General features: G+C 46.8%; 1 protein-coding gene across 1 annotated transcript in view; it reads right to left on the minus strand.

The window, feature by feature from the left end:
- Positions 1-2,670: 2,670 nt before the first annotated feature.
- Positions 2,671-22,718, minus strand: part of HPSE (heparanase) — a 137,921-nt gene continuing 117,873 nt past the window's right edge. Inside the window, exon 12 of the mRNA XM_078676193.1 lies at positions 2,671-3,180. Coding sequence (XP_078532319.1) covers positions 2,997-3,180 — 184 coding nt within the window. The 3' untranslated portion in view covers positions 2,671-2,996. The remainder of the gene's footprint in view (positions 3,181-22,718) is intronic.

A 22,718-nucleotide genomic window follows, 5' to 3' on the forward strand; every position in this document is an offset into this window, starting at 1 on the left:
GTAGGAGGTGCTGGTATTTGGTGGGGAGGGACAGGCAGGGTAAAGGTCAGGATCAATATCCCCAGATGGATCCATATTATAAGAGTCCCAAGGATCTCCCTGTGGGGGCATGTCATAAGTGTCGCCACACACCCACCATGTTCACCCAAATCAGAATGTTATGACCCCTGTGAAGTGTATGCAAGTGGGTCAGGCACAGAAGGGGATGGTGGAGGTCTGGGAGGAGTGGAAGGGGGGGGGTTATAGTCTAGGGTTAGGAAGAGGACTGGTGGCGTTGTTGTGCTTCTTTCACTAGTTTGGTGGAGGAGAGGCTACAGAACTTTCTCAAAACTGAGCTGACTCTTAGGTGGTCGAGTGCCTTACACAGCAGGTTGCATGAGGATTCGGCCCATCTGGGGATGTAGGATTAGCTGCCTCTAGCAAGCATCAAGTTCATCCTGTAGTTTCTGGAGGACTTGTTTGACGGTTGATTTTCTGGTCGTCACCAGCACCAGCCTGGGTTTCGATGCTAACGGCTTTGGGTCCGATGGTCGGTTTGACACCGGGCTGGGAGGCGCAGAGAGTCTGCTTTAAGAATTTCTTCAGCGCCGAAGGCAATCTCGAAAAAGCATATCTTCCACCACATGTGAGGCATGGGGAGAGTAGGCTAAATGGATGGAAAGGAGGCCCGACGGGCGAGGCCCCACCCGGGTCCATAGTAGTTAGGAGAACCATCCCAGACAAGACTGGAGGCCTTGACCTGACACGAGAGAAGGGTAAAACACAGTTGCATACAATACCAACGGAGTAAGAGGTACAATGAAGACCAAAAAGAATACCGCAACAGCATTGATCTGGAGCGCAGGAGCGCAGGAGCACACATTCGAACAAGACGGCGGAAAGAAAAAAATCTAACCATGTAGCCGATGACCATGCACATTGCAAACAAGAGGTGGAGTCGAGAAGAATTCTTCAAAGAGAAACAACTTGCACACATCCGGGCCCAACACTAGATGGCAGGAGTATGCATGGCCTACAGCCACACATCTCATACAGGCATTTTCAGTAGTACATTGTTTTGAGCCCCATCAGCCTTCCAATCGCAAAGAAAATACACCCGCCACCCTAGGATGATGGACATTGTAGCGTAGCTAAAGCCTTAACTGCATCACGTATCAAATTAAAAAGGAATTAGGAATGCAATTCAAAGTCTGTCAGGAGTTTTGCTCAAGCAATTCCAGTCTGGAGAGGGTTGCCACTATTGGGACACATTTAATCATTAACTTGGAAGAATAATGTGCATATAATGCCAGACCAGGTGGCTAGATTCTAACCTTAATAGATGTTTAACAGGAAGATTCCCACTTTTCTAAACACCTAATCTGCCACTGTGACATGAAAGGCAGCCCAGGTTTTTAAACATGTGGTCCAAACAGAAAGCTAAAGAAAGGCCTAGCTTGACTTTAACTAACAGATACATTTTAATCACAAACCTTAGCAAGGCAGCCTTTCTAGATCCCTCCATTCCCACTAAAGTGGGTCCCTGATCTCACAGTTAACAGGAAGACAGTGTGGGAATGCATCTGGAACTGCTGTAGCATCCTTCCAGTGGCCCTGAGTTTCTCATCATCCACAGACAGGTACAGATTCTCTGCCAAATGCTGGATAACAGCTGCAGGTCAGACCACGGGACAAACGCCCCTCTGAGTGGAGGATCTGGGTGAGACCCACCTCATCCTTTGAAGAGGGCTAGGAAATAACTAAAGAGGGAGACTGAATGGAAAGAGAAGGTGCTGTCAGCCAGTCTCTCCTGATATGGAAAGAGTAAAGAGCGAGGTGGCCAGAATCTGCGACTAAGGAACTGAAGAGGAGGGATCTCTGCCTTTTTAGGCCTCTTTTATTCCCCATGCCCATAGCATGCAAGGAGAAATGCAGTTTAGAAAAGTGCTTCTTGTACTCCATTGCAATGGTCAGGTGAAAAAAACCACTCTCCGCATGGAGCGCATGTGTTCATTTAAAATAGGAGTTGACCAAGGATCTCTGGGGCCTTAGCAAGTCTGCACTTCCCGCCATCCTATGCTCAGAGGCAGAACCAGTCATACATACAGAAAGAAATTGTCACACAAGTGTACAGACAAGTATGGATGAAATATGCAGAAGGGAGGGAGAACTTACCTCACCAGGGCTAGTTTCTGCACCTCCGGTCTCCTGCCTTGGGTCTCGATCAACTGCTGGAAACAGGACCATGGAGGCTGCGTAACATCACCGAGCCTCCCAATACCTGGGACAGTTGGACAGTGTAGCCCAGCATGCCCATTCAGCACTTGCAGTGAGCAGGCTGTGCCATGCATATCCCAGCCTGGCTCTCCTTCTCTTAGCGGCAGGACACACGTGACTCCTCAGTGGAACGAGCGTCAATAATCTATGCCCCAAACCTCCTCACTATACCCCTGGGGCACAGATACACGACCTGGAAATTATCCACCTTGGCCTTGTAAGGATTAGGGTAACTAACACTTCAGATCATGAGCATCATTTAGTTGATCAACTCAGTTATTGCAGAACTACAAAACTGCAGACACAAAAAATCATGTTTCTCCTACTGACCCTCTATGATGCACTAAAACCTGCCATTTAATCTGAGATGGGGTGCAGGCTCGCCCATTAGGCTGATGAAAGGTGGTACCCTTATGAAATGTTTCTAATAGACATACTATTTAATAACAAAATGCAATCTTCACACTGTACATTGGACAAGGAAAGAGTTGAGTATATGCTAGGGTGTGTGCTTTAGTGCTTGCACTACTCCAGTGGCCTGTGGAACCAGACTGAATTCAATTTATAAATACATTATTCATAATCATACACATCAATGTCTACAGTCTCCCGACTCGCACAAATATTTTCCTGAGAAATGAAAACCGGTCTGTCGATAGAAGTCTTAATAGATAGTCCTTATAGCACTAAGCACAGTGCAGATTCTGACTGGAACACTTGTTGTAGGATAGCAGTAAGCTTTATTTCCATTTCTTCTCAGACATGTCACCACAGGCAGTAACATTGGATTTTTTTACCACGTAGAAACCATATGTGAAAGCTGAAAGCTCAATGAGGCTGCCTGCAGCCAGTGGCTTCGCGCTCAGTGAAGGAAGTGTTCTGTCGTCCACCATCTTCAAAACCTTGTTGTTAAGCTGGACAACACTGTGGAGAACAAAAACAAAGGGTTATTTCACTTGGCACATAAACTGGGACTTGTATGGTGGATGTCTTGCAGTGTTCCAGGCACTATTGGGCAGTACAGCACCAAAACACCACAGACAAGAGATTTTAACGAAAAATGCTGCTTTAATAGAACAGTTATGAGTTTACAAGAACCTTGACAACAGCCACTACAACTAATTCTTGCCACTTCACTAATGCATCCGATTTCCTAACATTCTGCAACCCTTAATCCTCCCTGTAACTCAGCAGCCACAACATAACAAAGTCACATTTACTTTGGTCCAGAAATTGTAGTAAAGTCCTTCCAAGTCCCCTTCCTATTGTTCCCCCTTTCACATCTTGCCCAGGTCCTTCAACCTTTCACTTTAACAACCACCATTCACCGCACAGTTTCCCTATACCCTTTTCTGTGCCTGCTTAATCCATGCTGGAATAATTAGATCTATAACCATCCAAACTTCATTATACTTTAAAGAGGTTGCTTCTTATCCTACCCACCTGGAGTATTTTAAAAACACATAGTGCTTGCCTTTGCCATCAGCAAAGATTAGCCTTCTTTTCACTTCACCCTGATTATGAATGAATAACCAAGTAAAATAAGAAAAATTAATTATTCACCTGTCACATTGATATAATCAAAAGGCTTCATCGAATATCTAAAGGAGTCCCTTTTTCCCTTCCCAAGGTCTCAGCCCTCCAACTACAGGAATGGGAGAAATACATTTTCACTGTCTGGGTGCAGAGTCCTCAAACTCGTGTACGGCTAGGTGTGGGGCATCCAAAAGGGACCACAATGATCTCCATTACTCTGGCTCACTCATACTCATACACACTGCATATACCACACAGGCTACACACAAACACGTTTAACATGCCCTCCGAATGTTAGTGCAAAGTACTGGACAAGCACATTGAAGCAGAACTTTACATGAATGGTCCAGTAGGCCTCCCCCCAATGACAACTAAAAAAAAGCTACTGATTTTAAAACACAGTATGCGGCCACCACCACTTTCATGCTAAATCCAAAGACAGACAATAGTCCTCTATCTAAAATTAGGGCACACTTGCTGCACCCCTCCAGGTCACAGAATAAGCCCAGGACCTCTCGTTGTTAGAGACATGGCTAGGCTCCTGTTCACATGCTAGATTAGTGCGATGCCAAGGACAAAAACAAGCATTTACAATGCAATGGTTTCGCCTTTGGAAAAGTTAGAGTTATTGGCATTGTATATGGCAAAATTTGTATTTATGTTTTTGTTTCGAAAACAGATAAGTAAATGGCATTGTCATTTACATTGCCATTACACACCCAAGGAACGCGAGCTCGCGCTACTGCGGGGGAGGGGCTCGACCTTCACTTACACATACATATTTATACATATACAAACACACACTCTGCCTACTCATTTACACTCTTACATAAACACACTTAAAACTGCCAGCACGCACACAACATACATATATATAAAAGCATTTTTCCCCTTACCTCAGCTGCGAGGGAAAAGCATTCACCAGCTATAAATATGGGGTCGTTGGAGCCCCCCTCTGGGGCTCGACATCCTGAAAAATGGCCCCTCTGAGCCTCAACAGGCTCTCTTCAGCGTTGGGGCGACCCACTGCCATCCGGGGCCGCCCTGACTCTCCGTTTACTTCACCAAATGCCCCCCAGAGCCTCTCAGGGCTCTAAATACAAAAAAATGGGACGGGGAGCCTCTCAGGGCTCGGTGCACGTTGGGGCGACCCACTGCCAACCGGGGCCGCCCTTGAAGCCCTCGTGGCTTCACACACCCAAGGAACGCGAGCTCGCGCTACTGCGGGGGAGGGGCTTGACCTTCACTTACACATACATATTTATACATATACAAACACACACTCTGCCTACTCATTTACACTCTTACATAAACACACTTAAAACTGCCAGCACGCACACAACATACATATATATAAACGCATTTTTCCCCTTACCTCAGCTGCGAGGGAAAAGCATTCACCAGCTATAAATATGGGGTCGTTGGAGCCCCCCTCTGGGGCTCGACGTCCTGAAAAATGGCCCCTCTGAGCCTCAACAGTCTCTCTTCAGCGTTGGGGCGACCCACTGCCATCCGGGGCCGCCCTGACTCTCCGTTTACTTCACCAAATGCCCCCCAGAGCCTCTCAGGGCTCTAAATACAAAAAAATGGGACGGGGAGCCTCTCCGGGCTCGGTGCACGTTGGGGCGACCCACTGCCAACCGGGGCCGCCCTTGAAGCCCTCGTGGCTTCACACACCCAAGGAACGCGAGCTCGCGCTACTGCGGGGGAGGGGCGGCCACCGGCAATGTGTCCCGGCGCCCCTCCCTTTCGTCGGCTCACTCACCGGCCGGCGGCTCTGTCTTCACTCGGGGCTCTCCCTCCAGTCGGGGAGCCTCAGGGGGGGGGGAGGGGGCAGGCACCGGCAATGTGCTTCGCGCCCCCTCCGCTCGCTTCTGAAGGCCGCTCCTCTCGCCGCAGGGCTCCCTCCGCTCACGGGGGCCCTGCAGTCCAGCTGCCATCACTCTTCCTCTTCTCCCCGGACCCGGCGGTGATTACCCGGCACTCCGGAGATTCCCTCGGCGAGGACGGGGTCGAACGGCTGACTCGGCTTCCGGATCCTCGCTGGGGCGGCTCCACTGCTGCGGCCCAATCCGGTCGCGGCTCTGCAAGCCTCCATACACGCCCAGCTTCTGCGGGCAAGGCATCGAATCAGAGCGCGGCTCTCGGGACAGGCCTACTGCAAACGGCCAATCAGAGCGCGCCTCCTGTAAACAGAGGACCAATCAGGTCGCGGCCCCTTCGTTTCTCTCGCTTCAGCTTCTGATCACTTTCAGGCCCCCGGGCCGCAGCGGTGAGAACACGGGGCAATGCCGGGTCGAGGTGGCCACTCGATCGGGCCATAACAGGACAGCGAGGAGGGGGGACAGCGAGGAGGGGGGAGGGGGGACGGCGGGAGGAGGGACACAAGGCAGGACAGCAGCAGAGGGGGCGGGAATGGACAGCGCATCTGAATTCACTTTCAGTGAAAGGGGAGGGAACGGGAAAAAACGTAACTCCGCCCTGGGAAAAAATCTCGGGAACGCCCCCGAATCTGGTCCGGCCTTGACGGACAGATCCGGCACTCAATGGCTAGCCTCCATTTATGGAGCTAACCAATGAGAGCCGGGGGACGTTCCAGGAGTCCTTATTGACGACATAGGATTTCACCTGCGCTGAAGAGCTGCGCAGAGCGCAGCCTTCGGCAGGCGAAACCCAATCAAACGTCAGGACAGCAGATACATGCAGTTGGAGATTAAGGGCAGGGAAAAAGCTTGTTCACCATGTATGGGATATTCCTATCTCAACACCACCCTTGATCAAAAATTCAAAATATTCCTCCTTTCACCAACAGATTTAAAAATGTCATTTCATTTGATAGTCCTAGTTTGATGGTCCTGGCAGCAGGGCATGGGTAAACGGCAGCACTTGACCTATCGGTGGCCATCGGACGTGTGACAGACAGACAAGCATAGAGTAGAGCTGAGCAACTGTACCTCCTAAGAAACAATTGACAAGCATGGGAAATCTTTATGGGTGGAAAAAAAGAAGCGACAAGAAGGTGACAACACCAATGTAAAAAGTCAAGTACTGTTGTGAGACAGGCAATCCCTCGGTTGCCTGGATTTTATAAAACTCGTGACTAACTACATCTAACACCAAACCATCATGGTTTTACTTGAATTAATATTTCCTCCAATATACTTAATTTGTCAAAGCTCAGACCAGCCTTCTGCAAGTATAGTTTAGTATGTTATAATCAGAGCTTGATCCACCTTTTCCGAAGGCCAATAGAGCAGTGGACAGTCGCTTATCAATGTGCAAACCTGCTCAGAAGTCATTGCCAACATTCATTTTATTTCCTTCGTCCCCTATGTGTATGAAAAATGCAACAGCACCTGCTCTTCATTTCCTAAAAATGTAATTTTCTTGAAGTTTGAATAGTGTCTTAGGGCCATATTTAGAGTCTGGCAGACAGGGTACCCGGTTGCAAATGTGATGCAGTATCCTGCCTGCCAAATGTAGCGCCCCCCTCCCCCCAACCCGAGCAAATCAATACACCACACACAGAGCTCTGGATTGTACATCTTTATTCCTCAGCATACAATCTCACTCTGTTCTCTGATTACATCATAACCATTAATAACAACACCTTAACAGCTCCCAACCAGTTATGTACTTCCTCTCCCAAGTCCGACTAGAACAGCAAGGGTTTTGGCACAGAGAGTCTCATGACACTACACCTCCCTTTGCTAATTAAAAGTACAATTAACAGTTATATTATATTTCTTCGATGAGCCAGAGACGCTTGCACTAGTCGACCAGATCGCGTGACAGGGAGTGGTTGAGATGTACTCTGTTCAGGTACCGATGGTTCTGATGCTTGATCTAGACTGTCAGGAAAGACAGCCTCATTGGTAGCTGTAGGAGCCGATGATTGCAGGGGGGAGGTGTTTGAAATGTGATGAGTCCTGTGTGATGGACTCTACGGGACGGTGTGCAGTCACCATGCGTCCTTTGAGCGTCACAAGCCTCAGAGGATCAAAAGCAAAAATTGGATTCCCGGACTGACGCCAGTTTCTAAGCTACGCTTTAAAATCTTGTATGAAACATCACATAAGGAAGGTTCCTCTTTTTGATACTGACGTTTCCGATGACCGCTCATATAACACACATCCTTTCTATACCTCAGCATTTAATGCAAAAAACGGCTGCGACCATAGATCAAGTTCATGGTTCTAGGCTGTTTCTAATATACAATAGAAGAGTCTCTTTTCTTAGCATATACTACCTTCCTGAAGATGGTCTGATGGACTGAAGCCACAAAGACCGAAACATCGACTCCACCTTCTATTCCTTAGTAATTTTGTTATTTCAGAGCAACACATATTCTCATTAGGAGATTTGTTGCCTGTGATTAGGTTGGAATAATTGTTTGTCATGTACTGCAAGGTTAACTCAATTTTACTTCTTTCCATGACTTCTTGCTGACCAATTTCATGTGTTTGTACTCCCTTTTAGTTGCCTTCTATACATAAAAATGTATACTTGCAAACTATTAGGATTTCCCGTGTTTTCTATACTTACAATTTACATTGATTGGTAATGTCTAATGACACTTGGGTTTTGTTCCGGATGGACTGACCCTTCAAGTAATTATACAATAATATAAGTTTGTTCTAAATAAATTCCCTTGTAGGCACCTTTTACGGTATTGCCCAAGCCTCCAAGGGTACATTGGGTCTCCCAAATTATTGACTGTACAATACTACGATGTCCTTCATGAGCTAGTTCAATGACCTGTTGTCTCAGATATGACAACCCTAGCCTTTCAATACTACACCTTCTTTGGTCACAGACAGTTCGTCCGGTACATTTAAAAAAGAAAAATATTTGACATTGTGAACAAGAGGTCGAACACTCCTTTTCCAGGATCGAGCCAGAGGATGTCTTTGAGAATATGCATTTTCTCATCAGCATTTGTTACCTCAATAATCTGTTCGATTGATATGGCTGCTTGTGTACCAGACTTGAGTATGAAGTTGATGAACTCCTCAGCTGTCTGGGGTGTCGAACAGTGACAATTTAGGGGTATTCGTGAAAACAAATCAGCAGGGTTCAGGTCTTTACCTGGATTGTGTACAACTGTTTAATCGTACTCTTGCAGTCTCAGACGCCACCACTCAATGTGGGGGGCCAGGCTTCCAGGCTTACAGATTTGAGAAGATGGTGAGTAGCACTTGGTGTTCTGTGATGACAGTATAGAAACCCTTGAAAATATTCACATGCTCACCCTACAGCCAGACTCTCCTCCGGCTGAGAATAGGAACATTTGGTCGGACCGGCTCCGACTGGTGTAGGCCACAGTGTGTCTCTAAACATTCTTATGACCATTTCTTTTAGCAAGGAATGCCACAAACAAAAATGAGGGCTACTGTTCCTAAAGAGAAAGAGGAGATATCGACAGGTTGTGCAGGACTCTGGCATGGCAGTCAACAGGACTGTTCCATGTTGCCTTCATACATCCCAAAGGGTTGTCTTGCTTCATCATAGTGCTATTGCTCCTCATTGGGCTGGCGCTGCAATGCCCAACAGTCTAGGTGGGGTGGTATCTCAAGTGTGATGATGTGGGTTAAAACTGATCAGGGAGGACACCAACTACTTTTTAATAACTGGAACGCCCGGTCAGATTAAAAACCTTTATTGGTTAATGCTACCAATGGGGTCACCGGGCTCGCATCCACTGTGATCTCAGTGTGTAGTTTGGGGTCAAAGTAGGCCATCTCGGTTGCATTGTTATTTGCATGGTTTATTCTTTTGAACTTTGATCACATTCAACAGAGCTTTGAAACAGGACATTTTGTTTAGTCAACTCTCTTAATAAAGCACTTACAGTAGCAAAATCACAAATGAACCTTGAGCAATAGCTGGACATACCTAGAAAGGATTGCAGCATGATGACATCTTGCGGGGGCAAGAAGCCGACAGGGCTTTTACTTTGTCAGGAGTTATTCCCACAACAGAAAATAGGTGTCCAAAGATTTAGAGTTTGGTCTTGGGAAACTCACACTTAGTTGCATTCAGCTTAAGACCTGCATCACACTTGTGTAAGAAGCTTGTTGTGCTCCTTTTCTGTTGCTCCAAATACCTATTGCATCACTGTAATTAAAAGCATTTGTGACAAGTTCTTCAGCTGAAGACAATCCAAAACTCAACCTTTTGTATCTAAACTAACCAACAAGAGTCCAAAAGGTAGTGTTGTACCTGCAGTTCTCTTCCACCTCGAGTTGATATCCCTTGTTCAGGTCAAGAGGGGTGAAAACTTTGGCACCGGTCAGTTGCATGATCATGTCATCTATGTGTGGACAGGATATCTTTCTCTCTCAATTGCTTCATTGGCCTGGCACATATCAACACAGATGCACAATGCACCTTCATTGTCCATTTTGTGGCACCACCAATATGGGCAACACCCATGACATAGGACCAGTGGGGCGCTCAGTGATGTCATGCTTCAACAGCATTTCAACTTCTTTCTCAACGGCTTCATGCAAATGGAAAGTGACTCTGCTCTTGCTGCTAGTGAACACTGTGAATGTCCTCATTGATGTGAAGTCGAACTTTCAATGTCTTGAGCCTGTCCAGGCCATGACATAGTGACGCGAAATGACTTACAACTTGATGTTGTAATTGATAGATATCAGTTCCATGTCAATAGCGGAGGCAAAACGGAGTAGGCAAGCACAGGACAAGGCCAATTGTAGAACATGAATTGGCGCTTGCAGGGATACTGCTTTATGTCTCAAAGTTGCTGTGAATGACCCTTCAGTTTGCAATGGTTTAGAAGTAGCTCTCGTGTATACTTTCATGTTTGATGGGTGGAGGTTTGGGACAGAAGATAAGCTGTTGAAGTTCTCAACTGCCATGAGGTTAATCGATGAACCACTGTCTATAATGAAAGTTGCAAGGCAACCGTTGACCTTTATTGCAACCTTGAGGCAATGTCCAATTTAATTTTATTGCTGCTTTGGTGGTTTACTTTTGTCATTGGTATTTCCTTGCAAGCAGCCAGACCTACATGTGCCCATTGTTAGTTGGTTGAGGTGATCAGCACATATCCATTTTCCTCACTGGCACTCTATGACATTGACTAGCCTCTGTAGTAGGAATTTGACGATGATTGACTTTGTATGGTTTCTACTTATAACAGATAATGCCTTTTTATTTGCGGGGCATGGTGAGAAGGCTTCTGGAACTTTCTGCCATCCATTTTTTCTTCTTGCTGTGACGCAGTTATTTTCTCTTTCGCTCTGCAAAATTAGGATGTGGTTTTCCTTACTTCAGCCTTTGCACATATGGCTTATGGCAGGACATTTGTCTTGTGGACATGAAAGCCCTCATCGGAAGCAAGACGGCAACTTCAATGTTTGTGCTTACTCTTCATGGCCTAAGCGGATTCAGTTTTTGCTATTCCAGCTTCCCTGTCAGCGGCTTGTCAATCCACTCTTTCCTCAGCCCTGGCGCCCATTAGCACTTTCTCTAAGCTGAGCGTCTCTCAACATGTATCTTCAGAAGGAGTCTGAAAGAAAGCCATCGATAACTGAAAGACATATGGCTTCTTCATCATTACATTCTCCAAATTTGCAATGCTTGATTAGCACATCAAGTCTTTCAACAAACTCGACCATAGTTTCACAAGCTTGCTGTCCCACTTGATTGAAAATGTACACATCAGAGTCAACTTTCAGCACAAGATTGAACTTGACTTCTAGCGCTTCCTTGACGGTATCAGATTGCGTCAGCTTCTGATATTTTCTTCACCACTTCTTTTACTCCACCACCGGCATGGTTCTTTAGGTACTTAGTGATTTTATTATCATATACCTCTTCTAGGGCATCTATGAAATCATCAAATATCTCAATCCACACAGTCGATCTGGCGCCAATATTCTGCTTCTTGGCGCTGGTGGTCTCAGAAATGTACTTTTGATCAAAATAGGGAGGAGGAATAAGTGTCCAGTCAGTTCCCCTGGTCAGATATCCAAATCAAATGTAAGGCAGGACACTTGTAACCACGTTACACAAGGTTTTTGTAGATAACCCTCATAAACGCTATGTTAGTTTTGTCGCGGTTTATATCGTTTTTCCGCCCCACATAGACGTTGTGGCATTTATCATTGGATTATCTAACGTGCTGTATGCCAGCCTCAAGCCTGGGGCAACCTCTGGTGTTGTGTAGTAGTGTCCAGAGAGGTGCATGGATACCCCCAATATGAAGGTTAAGATAAAAACAGACCTGCATCCAAAGAAACTCCTTTCATTATAACAGGGTGCGGTTTGTTGTTAAAAATGAATGGGTATGCATTAAGATCAAGTTACTGGATCCATGCATATCACTTTACTCACACAGTCAACATGTTTCTGCTCCTTTTTGCCCAGCCGGGTCTATGGAGCATTCGTCAGGACAGAACAAAACACAGTAAAATTACTCACACCTTTTGTGCAGTATTCAGTGGTCAATTTTTGTTACCCACTAACTTTCAAAGAAGTTCGATTCACCTTAATTGTGTGAATTATTCCCGTCTTCAGGGGAGCTGGACTCAAGGTCCCAGGCCGCATGGAAGGCGAATTCCGCGTCTAGTGCTGGCTCTGCCCCTGGACCAGGGGCAGAGCCAGCACTAGACGCGGAAATAGACCCGGCTGGGCAAAAAGGAGCAGAAACATGTTGACTGTGTGAGTAAAGTGATATGCATGGATCCAGTAACTTGATCTTAATGCATACCCATTCATTTTTAACAACAAACCGCACCCTGTTATAATGAAAGGAGTTTCTTTGGATGTAGGTCTGTTTTTATCTTAACATTCATATTGGGGGTATCCGTGCACACTACTACGCAACACCAGAGGTTGCTTGAGGCTGGCATACAGCACGTTAGATAACCCAATGATAAATGCCACAACGTCTATGTGGGGCGGAAAAACTATATAAACCGCGACAAAATGAACATAGCATTTATGAGGGTTATCTACAAAAACCTTGTGTAACGTAGTTACAAGTGTCCTGCCTTACATTTGATTTGGTCTCAGAAATGTGGCTGCACCGTACTTCATGGTCTTTTCAACTGCTGTTGAGAGTATATGCTGTCCAGGTGATGGCAGCTGTTCTTTTGGGCCAGTACCTCCTGCAAGCACTGGCTGTGTGCTCGAACCTGGGTCATCACGCCTGATCAGACTTCGTAGGGCACCATCTTCTTTCTTGGCAGTAAGCAGCAGTTCCACCTCTTGTACTTGTTCATCATTGCTTTCAGCTCTTTGTATTGCGCCAGGTTGTGGCTGATTCTAGCATTTAGCTCGGTTTCGATGATGGTTCTGAATTAGGCTGTGGCTCAGTATTTCTTCCTGGACTTAACAGTGATTTTCTTGTGGGCTTTCGAGTGTGCTCCTCTGCAGGGTTTTTAACTTCTTTGAGACCCCTATGTGGACTGGAGAGGGCCTCAATTCCACACAGCCCAACTTTGAACTGCTTCTCATCGAAATAGGAACAAGTGGTCCACACAGGGAGATTGCGGTAGCGTTGCAAACTTCCAGGGAGAGCAGTCTTGTTTCTTCAGGACAGAGATCCCACACGTGTCACCAGTTGTTGCATCCTCCCCAACCCAGGAGTTTGCAAATTAATACTCCACACACTGAGCTCTAGACTGTATGCCTTTATTCCTCAGCATACATACTTTGCTCTCTTTCTTCCTGCCTATAACACTGTAGGGCTATTCATAATAGCAGTCTGTCATTATTTTGAGTGAGCTAGAGTTGTACTATCCCATCCGAGGACATGAGGTCAAAAGGGGTTACATAAATATATTGAGTAGGAGGGGGTGGTGTTCCAATGGTGTTAGATGATGAATCTGATATACAAAATTCTGTATTCTGTCTTCTTATTCGTCAACCAGTGTAACAATACGATCACCTTATGTGGACAATGTGATTTTCACTGTATATTTTGTTATAAAAAAAAAAAACAGGAGGTGAACAAAGTCTACTTTGCGCCAACTCTTGAGAGCGGACCCTCGTCAGTCCATCTCTTGCTTAGGACTCCGAGATATTAAAAAATCAACTAATTATTCGTATTTTGTAGCATTACAATCGACAACAGACGAGTATAGTCAGTGTCATTAGGAAATCAAGAAAACATGTCAGGTAAAAAGAAGAAAGAAAGTGTACAGCAAAGAGAAATAAAGAGCGTTACAGCTAAATGCAGATATATTATCCATTATACATTGGGCTTTGATGCAGTCATCCATATCTCTTCAAGCAGACAGTACATGTTACATTTCACGATATTTGCTAGCGCATTAAGGGGCAATTTAGTTCCTCCTGTTAGCCAGCAACATTGTATACAGGTAAGCGGAGCTTTGTCTCAAGAGTCGGTTGCTCTACATTATGTGGAGTGGGGTGGGAATGTAAATTGTTTTACAGTGACACAGTGGGGTGGGTTGGTGATGTTATTGGACCTGTAGTGTCTCTAGATCTCAAGTAAATAGGGGTTCCCAAATGTCTCTAGGACAGACCATGGCAGCATTATGCCTCAGAAATGCGACAATTGGTCAGTGCAGTGAGCAGCATCTTTTAGTCAGTCCTTTACCCTCTGCGTCAGCATTATGCCCCAGTTCATAGCCACTCTGTGCTTGGCCAGGAGAAGGAGCATGGCTGTAAGTTTGCTGTAGTCTGTTGGGACAACTTTAATGTAGCCCAGTAAGCCTACTAGTGGTGTGCACTTGATGTGGCTTTCGGTTATTGACTGAATAGTCAGGAAAACTTCCTTCCAAACAGTTACCACTCTTGGCCAGTCCCAAGCCAAATGGAGGAATGTCGCTTGTGGCGCAGAGCATCTAAGGCAATTGGGGTCGCTAATCAACCCAATTGATGTAATTACAAAGGGGTGTGGTATATCCGGTGTAAGAATTCAAAATGTATCAGCTGGAGTCTATAGTTAGATGAAAGCATTTCGATCTGTCCACAACAAAATGTCTATTGGGGGGGATCGGTCAGTTTGGGGCCTATGTCAGTGTCCCACAACCTTCTAGCACGGAGGGAGCGGAGCCGGAGCGCTTCACTGAACCACTGAGTATAACTGTGTTATCAGTTTGCAAGAAGATGTTGTGGTGAGGATGTGTTCAAGTGCTGGAAGTGTCAGAGGCTGTATTGAGAAGGTGTTGTTTAAAGCGTGGCACGTGGCTCTAATCTGGTAGTATAAAAAGAGGTCTAGCGCAGCAGATGGGTGAGCAGTATCAGTGGGCATTGTTTATAGGAATTTAGCATCGGGAAGAGGTCTGAAAAAGTATAGATTTTAAAGCGACCAGCCCTCTGCTTGGCCTCTTTGTCTTGAAGTGGCGGCATCAGGTGGTTGTCGCGCAATGGGATCGACAGAGCGTTTAGCTGCGCTAGCCCAGCCCTGTTCCTTATGCATTCCCATTCTCGCCTGGTGCATTTTACCGTGTTGATTTTAGCTCTAGGTGCCTTGTAGGGTGCATATAGGGCTGTGGTTAGGGGCCAGGGGTCGGCACAGTTTTTTCTACTGCAACAGGGGGCGAGAAGGGAGTCGGATGAATCCAGAAGTCTAGAAATTGTGATTATGCACAAAAAGCATAGAGGGTCACACCCGGTGTTCCCCGCTCTCCCTGTGCAAGGGTTATTGTGAGTAGTTCCCAGGATATATGGGGCTGCCCACCCATGCTAAAGTGATCAGATTGCATCGGAGGCATCGCAAGAAAGCACTCATGAGTGGTAAGGGAAGGTTCTGGAAGAGATATAAGAATTTAGGTAGCACTATAATTTTGGCTTTAGCAATGTGGCCAGCTAGCGAGAGTGATAACTTTGACCATACAGGAATTCTATATTCTAGCCATTCGATTACATGACCAACGTTTGGAGTCCATAATTCCTGCGTATCAGCTCAGCCATTTACCTAGGTATCCCACGGGATACACTTTCAAAGGGTATTCAGTACTAAATCAGCTTGTGTGGTCCGTGAGGGGAAAGAGCGTGGACTTCGCCCAGTTGACATTTATATCAGAAAGCTCTCAAAGCGAATCACCTCCTGTATTATTGGAACCAGGTTTGTTCACATATTGCATATATACAGCGTGATATCATCTGCGTATAAGGAAATTAGGAGCCCTCTTGAAGAGAAGCCAATACGTGGTTGCGCATGGTGTTGCCTGAGTCTAGCAGGTAGGGGCTCATTGCTATGGCGAATAGTAATGGCGAGAGGGGGAATCCCTGCCGCGCTCCTCGATTGATCAGTATAGACTCAGAAATAAGCCCATTCAGGATGGACTCTTGCTGTGGGAAGTGTATATAGCAATTGTATATACCAAATAAAAGTAGAGCTGAGTCCCAGCCGTTGGAGTAGAGAGAACAGATGAAATGCATTACTTACCTGTAACTGCAGTTATCCAGTATTGGTGTCTTTCATGGATTCACATGCCTGAATCATTCCCCGTCGTCGAGACGGGAGTCTCCGGTACATAGAAAAGTAATGTCTTATAGACATACATAGAGAATAGTAGGCCTAAAGGCCTCACCTTAGTAACATATCCATGTCCTTTCGTAAAAAGGAGCAAACTCTAGAGAGGAGCCAATCAGCTATCACCTCCCTCTAGAACCTTCCTGGCAGGAGCCTCAGTCCCTCAGATTTTCGTACGCACTATGCTAAGTAGGCGTGACACTGAGAGAGTTAGGTGAGTCCTTCCAGGGGAGGCGGGAGGGTTGCATGTGAATCTATGAAAGACACCAATACTGGATAACTGCAGTTACAGGTAAGTAACGCATTTCTTATCCAGTATTATGGGTGTCTTTCATAGATTCACATGCCTGAATCAGAGTAGCAAGCAATGCAGAGTGCACATTTTGCATGGAACAGCATATACAAGTCCTTAGATAAGACACATCATGCGAGCATGAACAATCATTAGACCTCCACAATAAGTATTACTAAAGAAATGTGCACACCAGAGTAGGATGGAGGGACGGAGGAAGGCTCACCTTACTGAAAAGATGGTGTAACACTGATTGTCTCACTGCTGCATCATTCATCAGCTCCGTATCCAGGCAGTAGTGCCTAGTGAAGGTATGCGGCGACTTCCATGTTGCCGCCCTGCAAATGTCAATGACTGGCACCCCTGCAAAGAGAGCTATAGAAGTGGACATAACTCTCGTGGAGTGCGCTCTCACTTTGGAATGCAATGGCTGTCCAGCTTGGTCACGACAGAAAGCAATGGCTGCAGAAATCCATCTGGAGATGCTCTGCTTGGCAAGCGGTAGACCTTTCCTAGGTCTGCTGTAAGCTACGAATAGCTGGTTAGATTTCCTGAATGTTTTCGTTTTGTCAGTGTAAACTTCAAGCATCGCTTGAGATCCAAAGAAAGCAGCGATCTCTCAGCTGCCGTGCTTGGGTTTGGAAAGAAGGAACGCAGAACCACAGGTTCATTTAGGTGGAAGTCCGACGGGACTTTTGAGATAAACCTAGGATTGGTTCTCAGGATTACTCTGTCGTTATTAAACTGTAGAAAAAGATCCTGGATTGAAAACGCCTGTAGCTCACTGACCCCCCTTGCAGATGTGAGCGTCAGGAGGAGTGCTGATTTCAACGAGGCATACTTTAGGTCAGCTCTGTGTACTGGTTTGAACGGATGTTTCATGAGCTGGTTAAGAACCACATTGAGATGTCAGGTAGGTGGCAACATCCTTACTGGCGGGAAAGATCTGTATAATCGTTTTAGAAATTGCTTAATCAACCCGCTTGACCAGAGCGAAGGAGTCGTTGAAGTTCTTTATAACGAGATATTGCTGCTAAGTGTACTTTAATGGAGGAGTGGGCTAGGCCCGACTGTGCCAGATGTAATAGATAAGGTAATATTTGCTCCAGTGATGTGGAGAAAGGCCGAATTCCATGATCTGCACACCAAACACAAAAGCGCTTCCATTTCAGGGAATACGTCTTGGTCGTGCTATCCGCCCTTGCTCTGGCAAGAATGTCTGCAGTCTTGTGGAATATTCAGATTGGGGAACTCTCTGAACTCAGGAGCCAGGCGACTAACCTGAGAGACTTCAGATCCGGATGTTGCACTTTATTGTTGTTCATTGTAAGCAGAGATAGATACTGCTGCAGGTGGACCGGGGGCTCCAGGGATAGACGGTGGAGCTCTGTGAAACAATGTTGCCTCAGCCAAGTTGGGGCTATTAAAATTAGAGTACAAGGCTCCACCTAAATTTTCCTGAGGACTCTGGGAAGCATCGGGAATGGCGGAAAGGTGTACGCAACGACGTTGGCCATGCGATGGAAGATGCATTCCCTAGAGACCCTGACTGGGGATGCCAACTTGCAAAGTGTGGCCATTTGGCGTTCATTGTCGCAAATAGATCGATTTGCGGCGTACCCCATCTGGAGAAGATCTGGTCCATAATTTGTTGATCTAACTCCCACTCGTGTGACGATGTTTTCTGCCTGCTCAACACGTCGGTGAGCACATTGTCCGGGCCTGGGACATATTCCGCTCTTAGGGTTATATTGTGGAGTATGAGCAAATTCCAGATTATTTTTTGCACCTCGCGATAGTGTGTCAGCGAGCGTGTCCCTCCCTCTTTGTTGAGGTAGTGCTTAGTCGTGGTGTTGTCTGTCCGGATGAGCACCAGGGAATGTTTTATTCTTGGTAGGAAAGCTTGAAGGGCCAGGAAGACCGCCAGCAGTTCAAGCAGATTGATATGTAGTTTCTTATCCATAGGAGACCACTACCCGCTTATCTGTAGCTCTTGCAGAAAAACTCCCCAGCCTTCCAAGGAGGCGCCTGTTGTGACAACATGAGGAGCAGCCGGAAGCAGGAATGACAAGCCTTGAGACAGGTTTTGAGATGACATCCACCATTGCAGGTCTCCGACCATTTGAGGATTCACTTTTATGTGGTCGTCGAATGACCCTGTGCATTGGGCCTCCTGTAGATTCCTCATTCGTAGTCGACAGTGAGGAATCAGGAGGAAACACGCTGACATCATCCCCAGGAGGGATTTGAAGAGACGGACTGTCAAGACTTTCTTCGAGGCTACTATAGCAGCTAGTGCAAGGGGCTTGTTCATCCTCTCTCTGGATGGGAAAGCTTTTGCTGACCGTGTGTCCAGGGTTGCACCTAGGAGACTGATGCACCGAGAAGGTTGTAGGACCGATTTTTCCTGATTGAGGGTGAGACCCAAGCAATCAAAATGCTTTAAACAGGCGTTGGAAGACCTGGACGCGTCTTCTAAGGATGGAGCCCTGACCAGCCAGTCATTCAGATACGGAAAGACTTGGTGAGGGCACTGTCTGAGATATGCCGCCACCGGGGTACGACATTTCGTGAATATGCGCGGTGCAGACTTGAGCTACTGCAAATCGCAAGTACCTTTATTGTGATTTCTGTGAATTGGGATATGGAAGTAAGCGTCCTGTATGTCTAGGGACGCCCTAAAATCCTGCTGTTACAGTAGTTGCAAGACCTCCTGGATCGTTACCATGCGAAACGACTGCTTCTTAGGAATTTGTTGAGGGCCCTAAGGTCCAAGATTGGTCTCCACTTCTTGTCTTTTTTCTGGATCAAAAGAAGCAGGAATAAAACCCTTTTCCTTTCTGAGATGGAGGTACTCTCTCTATTGCTCCTTTCTGCAGCATAATCGAGATTTCTCACAGAAGCAGCCGTAGATTTTAGTTATGTCCGCTGTCCTTTACCTTGAAAGGACGACCTCCCAAAAGAGGATTGCTTGTTTGCTGTTGTTGGCGCCGTTGGTATTGCGGTCTACTCTGGCCTGAAGGGCAGGAAGACTTCTATTAATAATTTCCTCTGTAGGAAGACTGTCCTCTTCCTCTATTTCTACTAAAGGACTGATTCTTATACTGAAGAGTGCCCAAAGCTCTCGCAGTGTCTGCTTCGTCAATTTTTTGTGCCAAATAGTAACTGGCTAACATATGGCATGTCCATAATCTTTGTTTGCACCTCAGGACGGAAAGAGGTTGCCTTTAGCCATCCTTGAAGCCGTAAGACTGCTGCTCCAGCCAACTGGCGTAACCCTGTCATAGCGATATCCATCGCGCAGTCTATAGTTTCTGACGCCGCTGCTTCACCATCTAGCAGAATCCTCTTTACTTCCTCTGTGGATGAATCTGGCAATTCCGACAGCTATGGGGCTATGTGTGCCCACAATTGCCTATTATAGCGTCCCAAGAGCGCTAGGGCATTCGCGGCCTTTACCGTCATTGCCGATATTGAGGAAAACCTGTTCCCAATGTTGTCCCCTCTTCTTACCTCCTTATCAGGAGGAAGCGACAAAGGGGCCGAAGGATTCCTGGAGGTCTTCTGGGCCGCCTGTGTCACCACGGAGTCCGGCTTAGGATGTCCTGTTAAACACGCCAGTGCTGTATCTGGCGCCCTATACTTCTTATCCAACTGAGGGATCACTGGTGATACAGAGGAGGGGTTCTGCATGACCTTTACCCCTCTGACTATAGGTAATCGATAATCGGTATTGACCTTACTGCCTTCTTGAGAGGTTCTGTGAAGTCATACAAGAAGCAGACCTGTTCTTGAGAGACCATTGAGATCTTAAAACATTGAGCAGCCCTCTTTACCACATTATAAGAGATTCCAGAATTGTCGGAATTTCCCTCGTCGACGAGTCCGTTGACGAGATCGGCGTCATAGACTATGCCGTCGTAGACGAGCAGTCATAGACGAGGACGTCATAGGCGACGCCATAGACGATCCGTCGTAGACAAGGCCGTCGACGACGAGCCATCGTAGAGGAGCAATCGTAGATGAGGCCATCGTAGATGAGGCCATGGTAGACGAGGCCATCGAAGACGAGGCCATCGAAGACGAGGCCATTGTAGACTAGGCCATCGTCGACGCCCTAGACGAGCAGTCATAGACAAGGCCGTCGATGACGATGCCATCGTAGATAAGCCACCGAAGACGAGCCCTCATAGATGAGGCCATCGTAGACGAGGCCATCGTCGACGCCATAGACAGGCGGTCGTAGACGAGCAGACATAGACGAGGCCATCGTCGACGACGCAGTGGTAGACGAGCCATCGTAGACAAGCCATCGTAGATGAGGCCATCGTAGATGAGGCGATCGTAGACGAGGCCATCGTAGACGAGGCCATCGTAGACGAGGCCATCGTTGACGCCATAAACAGGCCGTCATAGACGAGCCGTCATAGATGAGCCATCGTCGACGAGCCGTCGTAGACGAGCCATCGTCGATGAGCCGTCGTAGACGAGCCATCGTCGACGAGCCATTGTAGATGAGCCATTGTAGATGAGCCATCGTAGACGAGGCCATCGTAGACGAGTCCATCGTAGATGAGGCCGTAGACGAGTCCATCGTAGATGAGGCCGTAGATGAGTCCATCGTAGATGAGGCCGTCGTCAACGCCGTAAACAGGCCGTCGTAGACGAGCAGTCATAGACGAGGCCGCCATCGTCGACGAGCCATCGTAGACGAGCCATCGTCGACGAGCCGTCGTAGACGAGCCATCGTCGACGAGCCATCGTAGACGAGCCATCGTAGACGAGCCATTGTAGATGAGCCATCGTAGATGAGGCCATCGTAGATGAGCCATCGTAGATGAGGCCATCGTAGACGAGTCCATCGTAGATGAGGCCGTAGACGAGTCCATCGTAGATGAGGCCGTAGACGAGTCCATCGTAGATGAGGCCGTCGTCGACGCCGTAAACAGGCCGTCGTAGACGAGCAGTCATAGACGAGGCCGCCATCGTCGACGAGCCGTCGTAGACGAGCCATCGTCGACGAGCCGTCGTAGATGAGCCATCGTCGACGAGCCGTCGTAGATGAGCCATCGTCGACGAGCCGTCGTAGACGAGCCATTGTAGATGAGCCATCGTAGATGAGGCCATCGTAGACGAGGCCATCGTAGACGAGGCCATCGTAGACGAAGAGGCTGTAATAGGCAATGATGATGGTTTTTTCGTCGACGATCCTGTTGACGATGTTGGCTTCTTAGTCTTTACCTCAGGAGGTATAGAAGACGCCTTCCTGAAGGGTCTTATGACCAGAGGAGGTGATTTTGACGGCTCAGAAGTCGTCTTTTTTACATGATTTCTCTCCAAAAGCAAGTCCTTTACTCTCCTTTTCCACAGAGTGAGGAGATTTTTAAGAACTGCGCCCAGAAGACCCATGGGTGATCTTTTTGAGGGCCTTCTCAGGATTTTCCCCTGAGGCATGAGTCTGAGGAGATTCTCTTCTCTTTTGAGGTCTCCTAGACGTTGAGGATAACGCCTCATCACGGACACTGGAGAAAATAAAAAACCTCCTTTCTGGTCTTAGTGTTTGACACCATATTAAAAATCGCCCTTCACGACCTCTCAAAAACTTACTTGAGAAAGTGCGACATACCTTGCAGTCTTTGGCCTGCGGTATAGAAAGTAAATGCGGTCCGTGTGAGGATCAAAGCAGAGCAACCTCTAGAAACAAGTTGCACAGGCTCTTACAAAAATCTTTTCTTCTCCTTTCCAGACCTTCTTTAAAGAATGTATTTGAACATAATCCATAGTATAAAAGAATCCTTGACAACAAAGTCATTTAATGAAGTGAAAAAACACAGAATCTGAGCAGAGCTCAGAGGAGACTCCCTTAGCACAACGTGCGGTAGAAAATCTGAGGGACTGAGGCTCCTGCCAGGAAGGTTCTAGAGGGAGGTGATAGCTGATTGGCTCCTCTCTAGAGTTTGGTCCTTTTTACAAAAGGACATGGATATGTTACTAAGGTGAGGCCTTTAGGCCTACTATTCTCTATGTATGTCTATAAGACATTACTTTTCTATGTACCGGAGACTCCCGTCTCGACGACGGGGAATGATTCAGGCATGTGAATCTATGAAAGACACCCATAATACTGGATAAAGTCCCACGTTAGGGAATGAA

Source organism: Lissotriton helveticus, chromosome 2_1 (genome assembly GCF_964261635.1).
Source record: "Lissotriton helveticus chromosome 2_1, aLisHel1.1, whole genome shotgun sequence".
Classification (NCBI taxonomy): domain Eukaryota; kingdom Metazoa; phylum Chordata; class Amphibia; order Caudata; family Salamandridae; genus Lissotriton; species Lissotriton helveticus.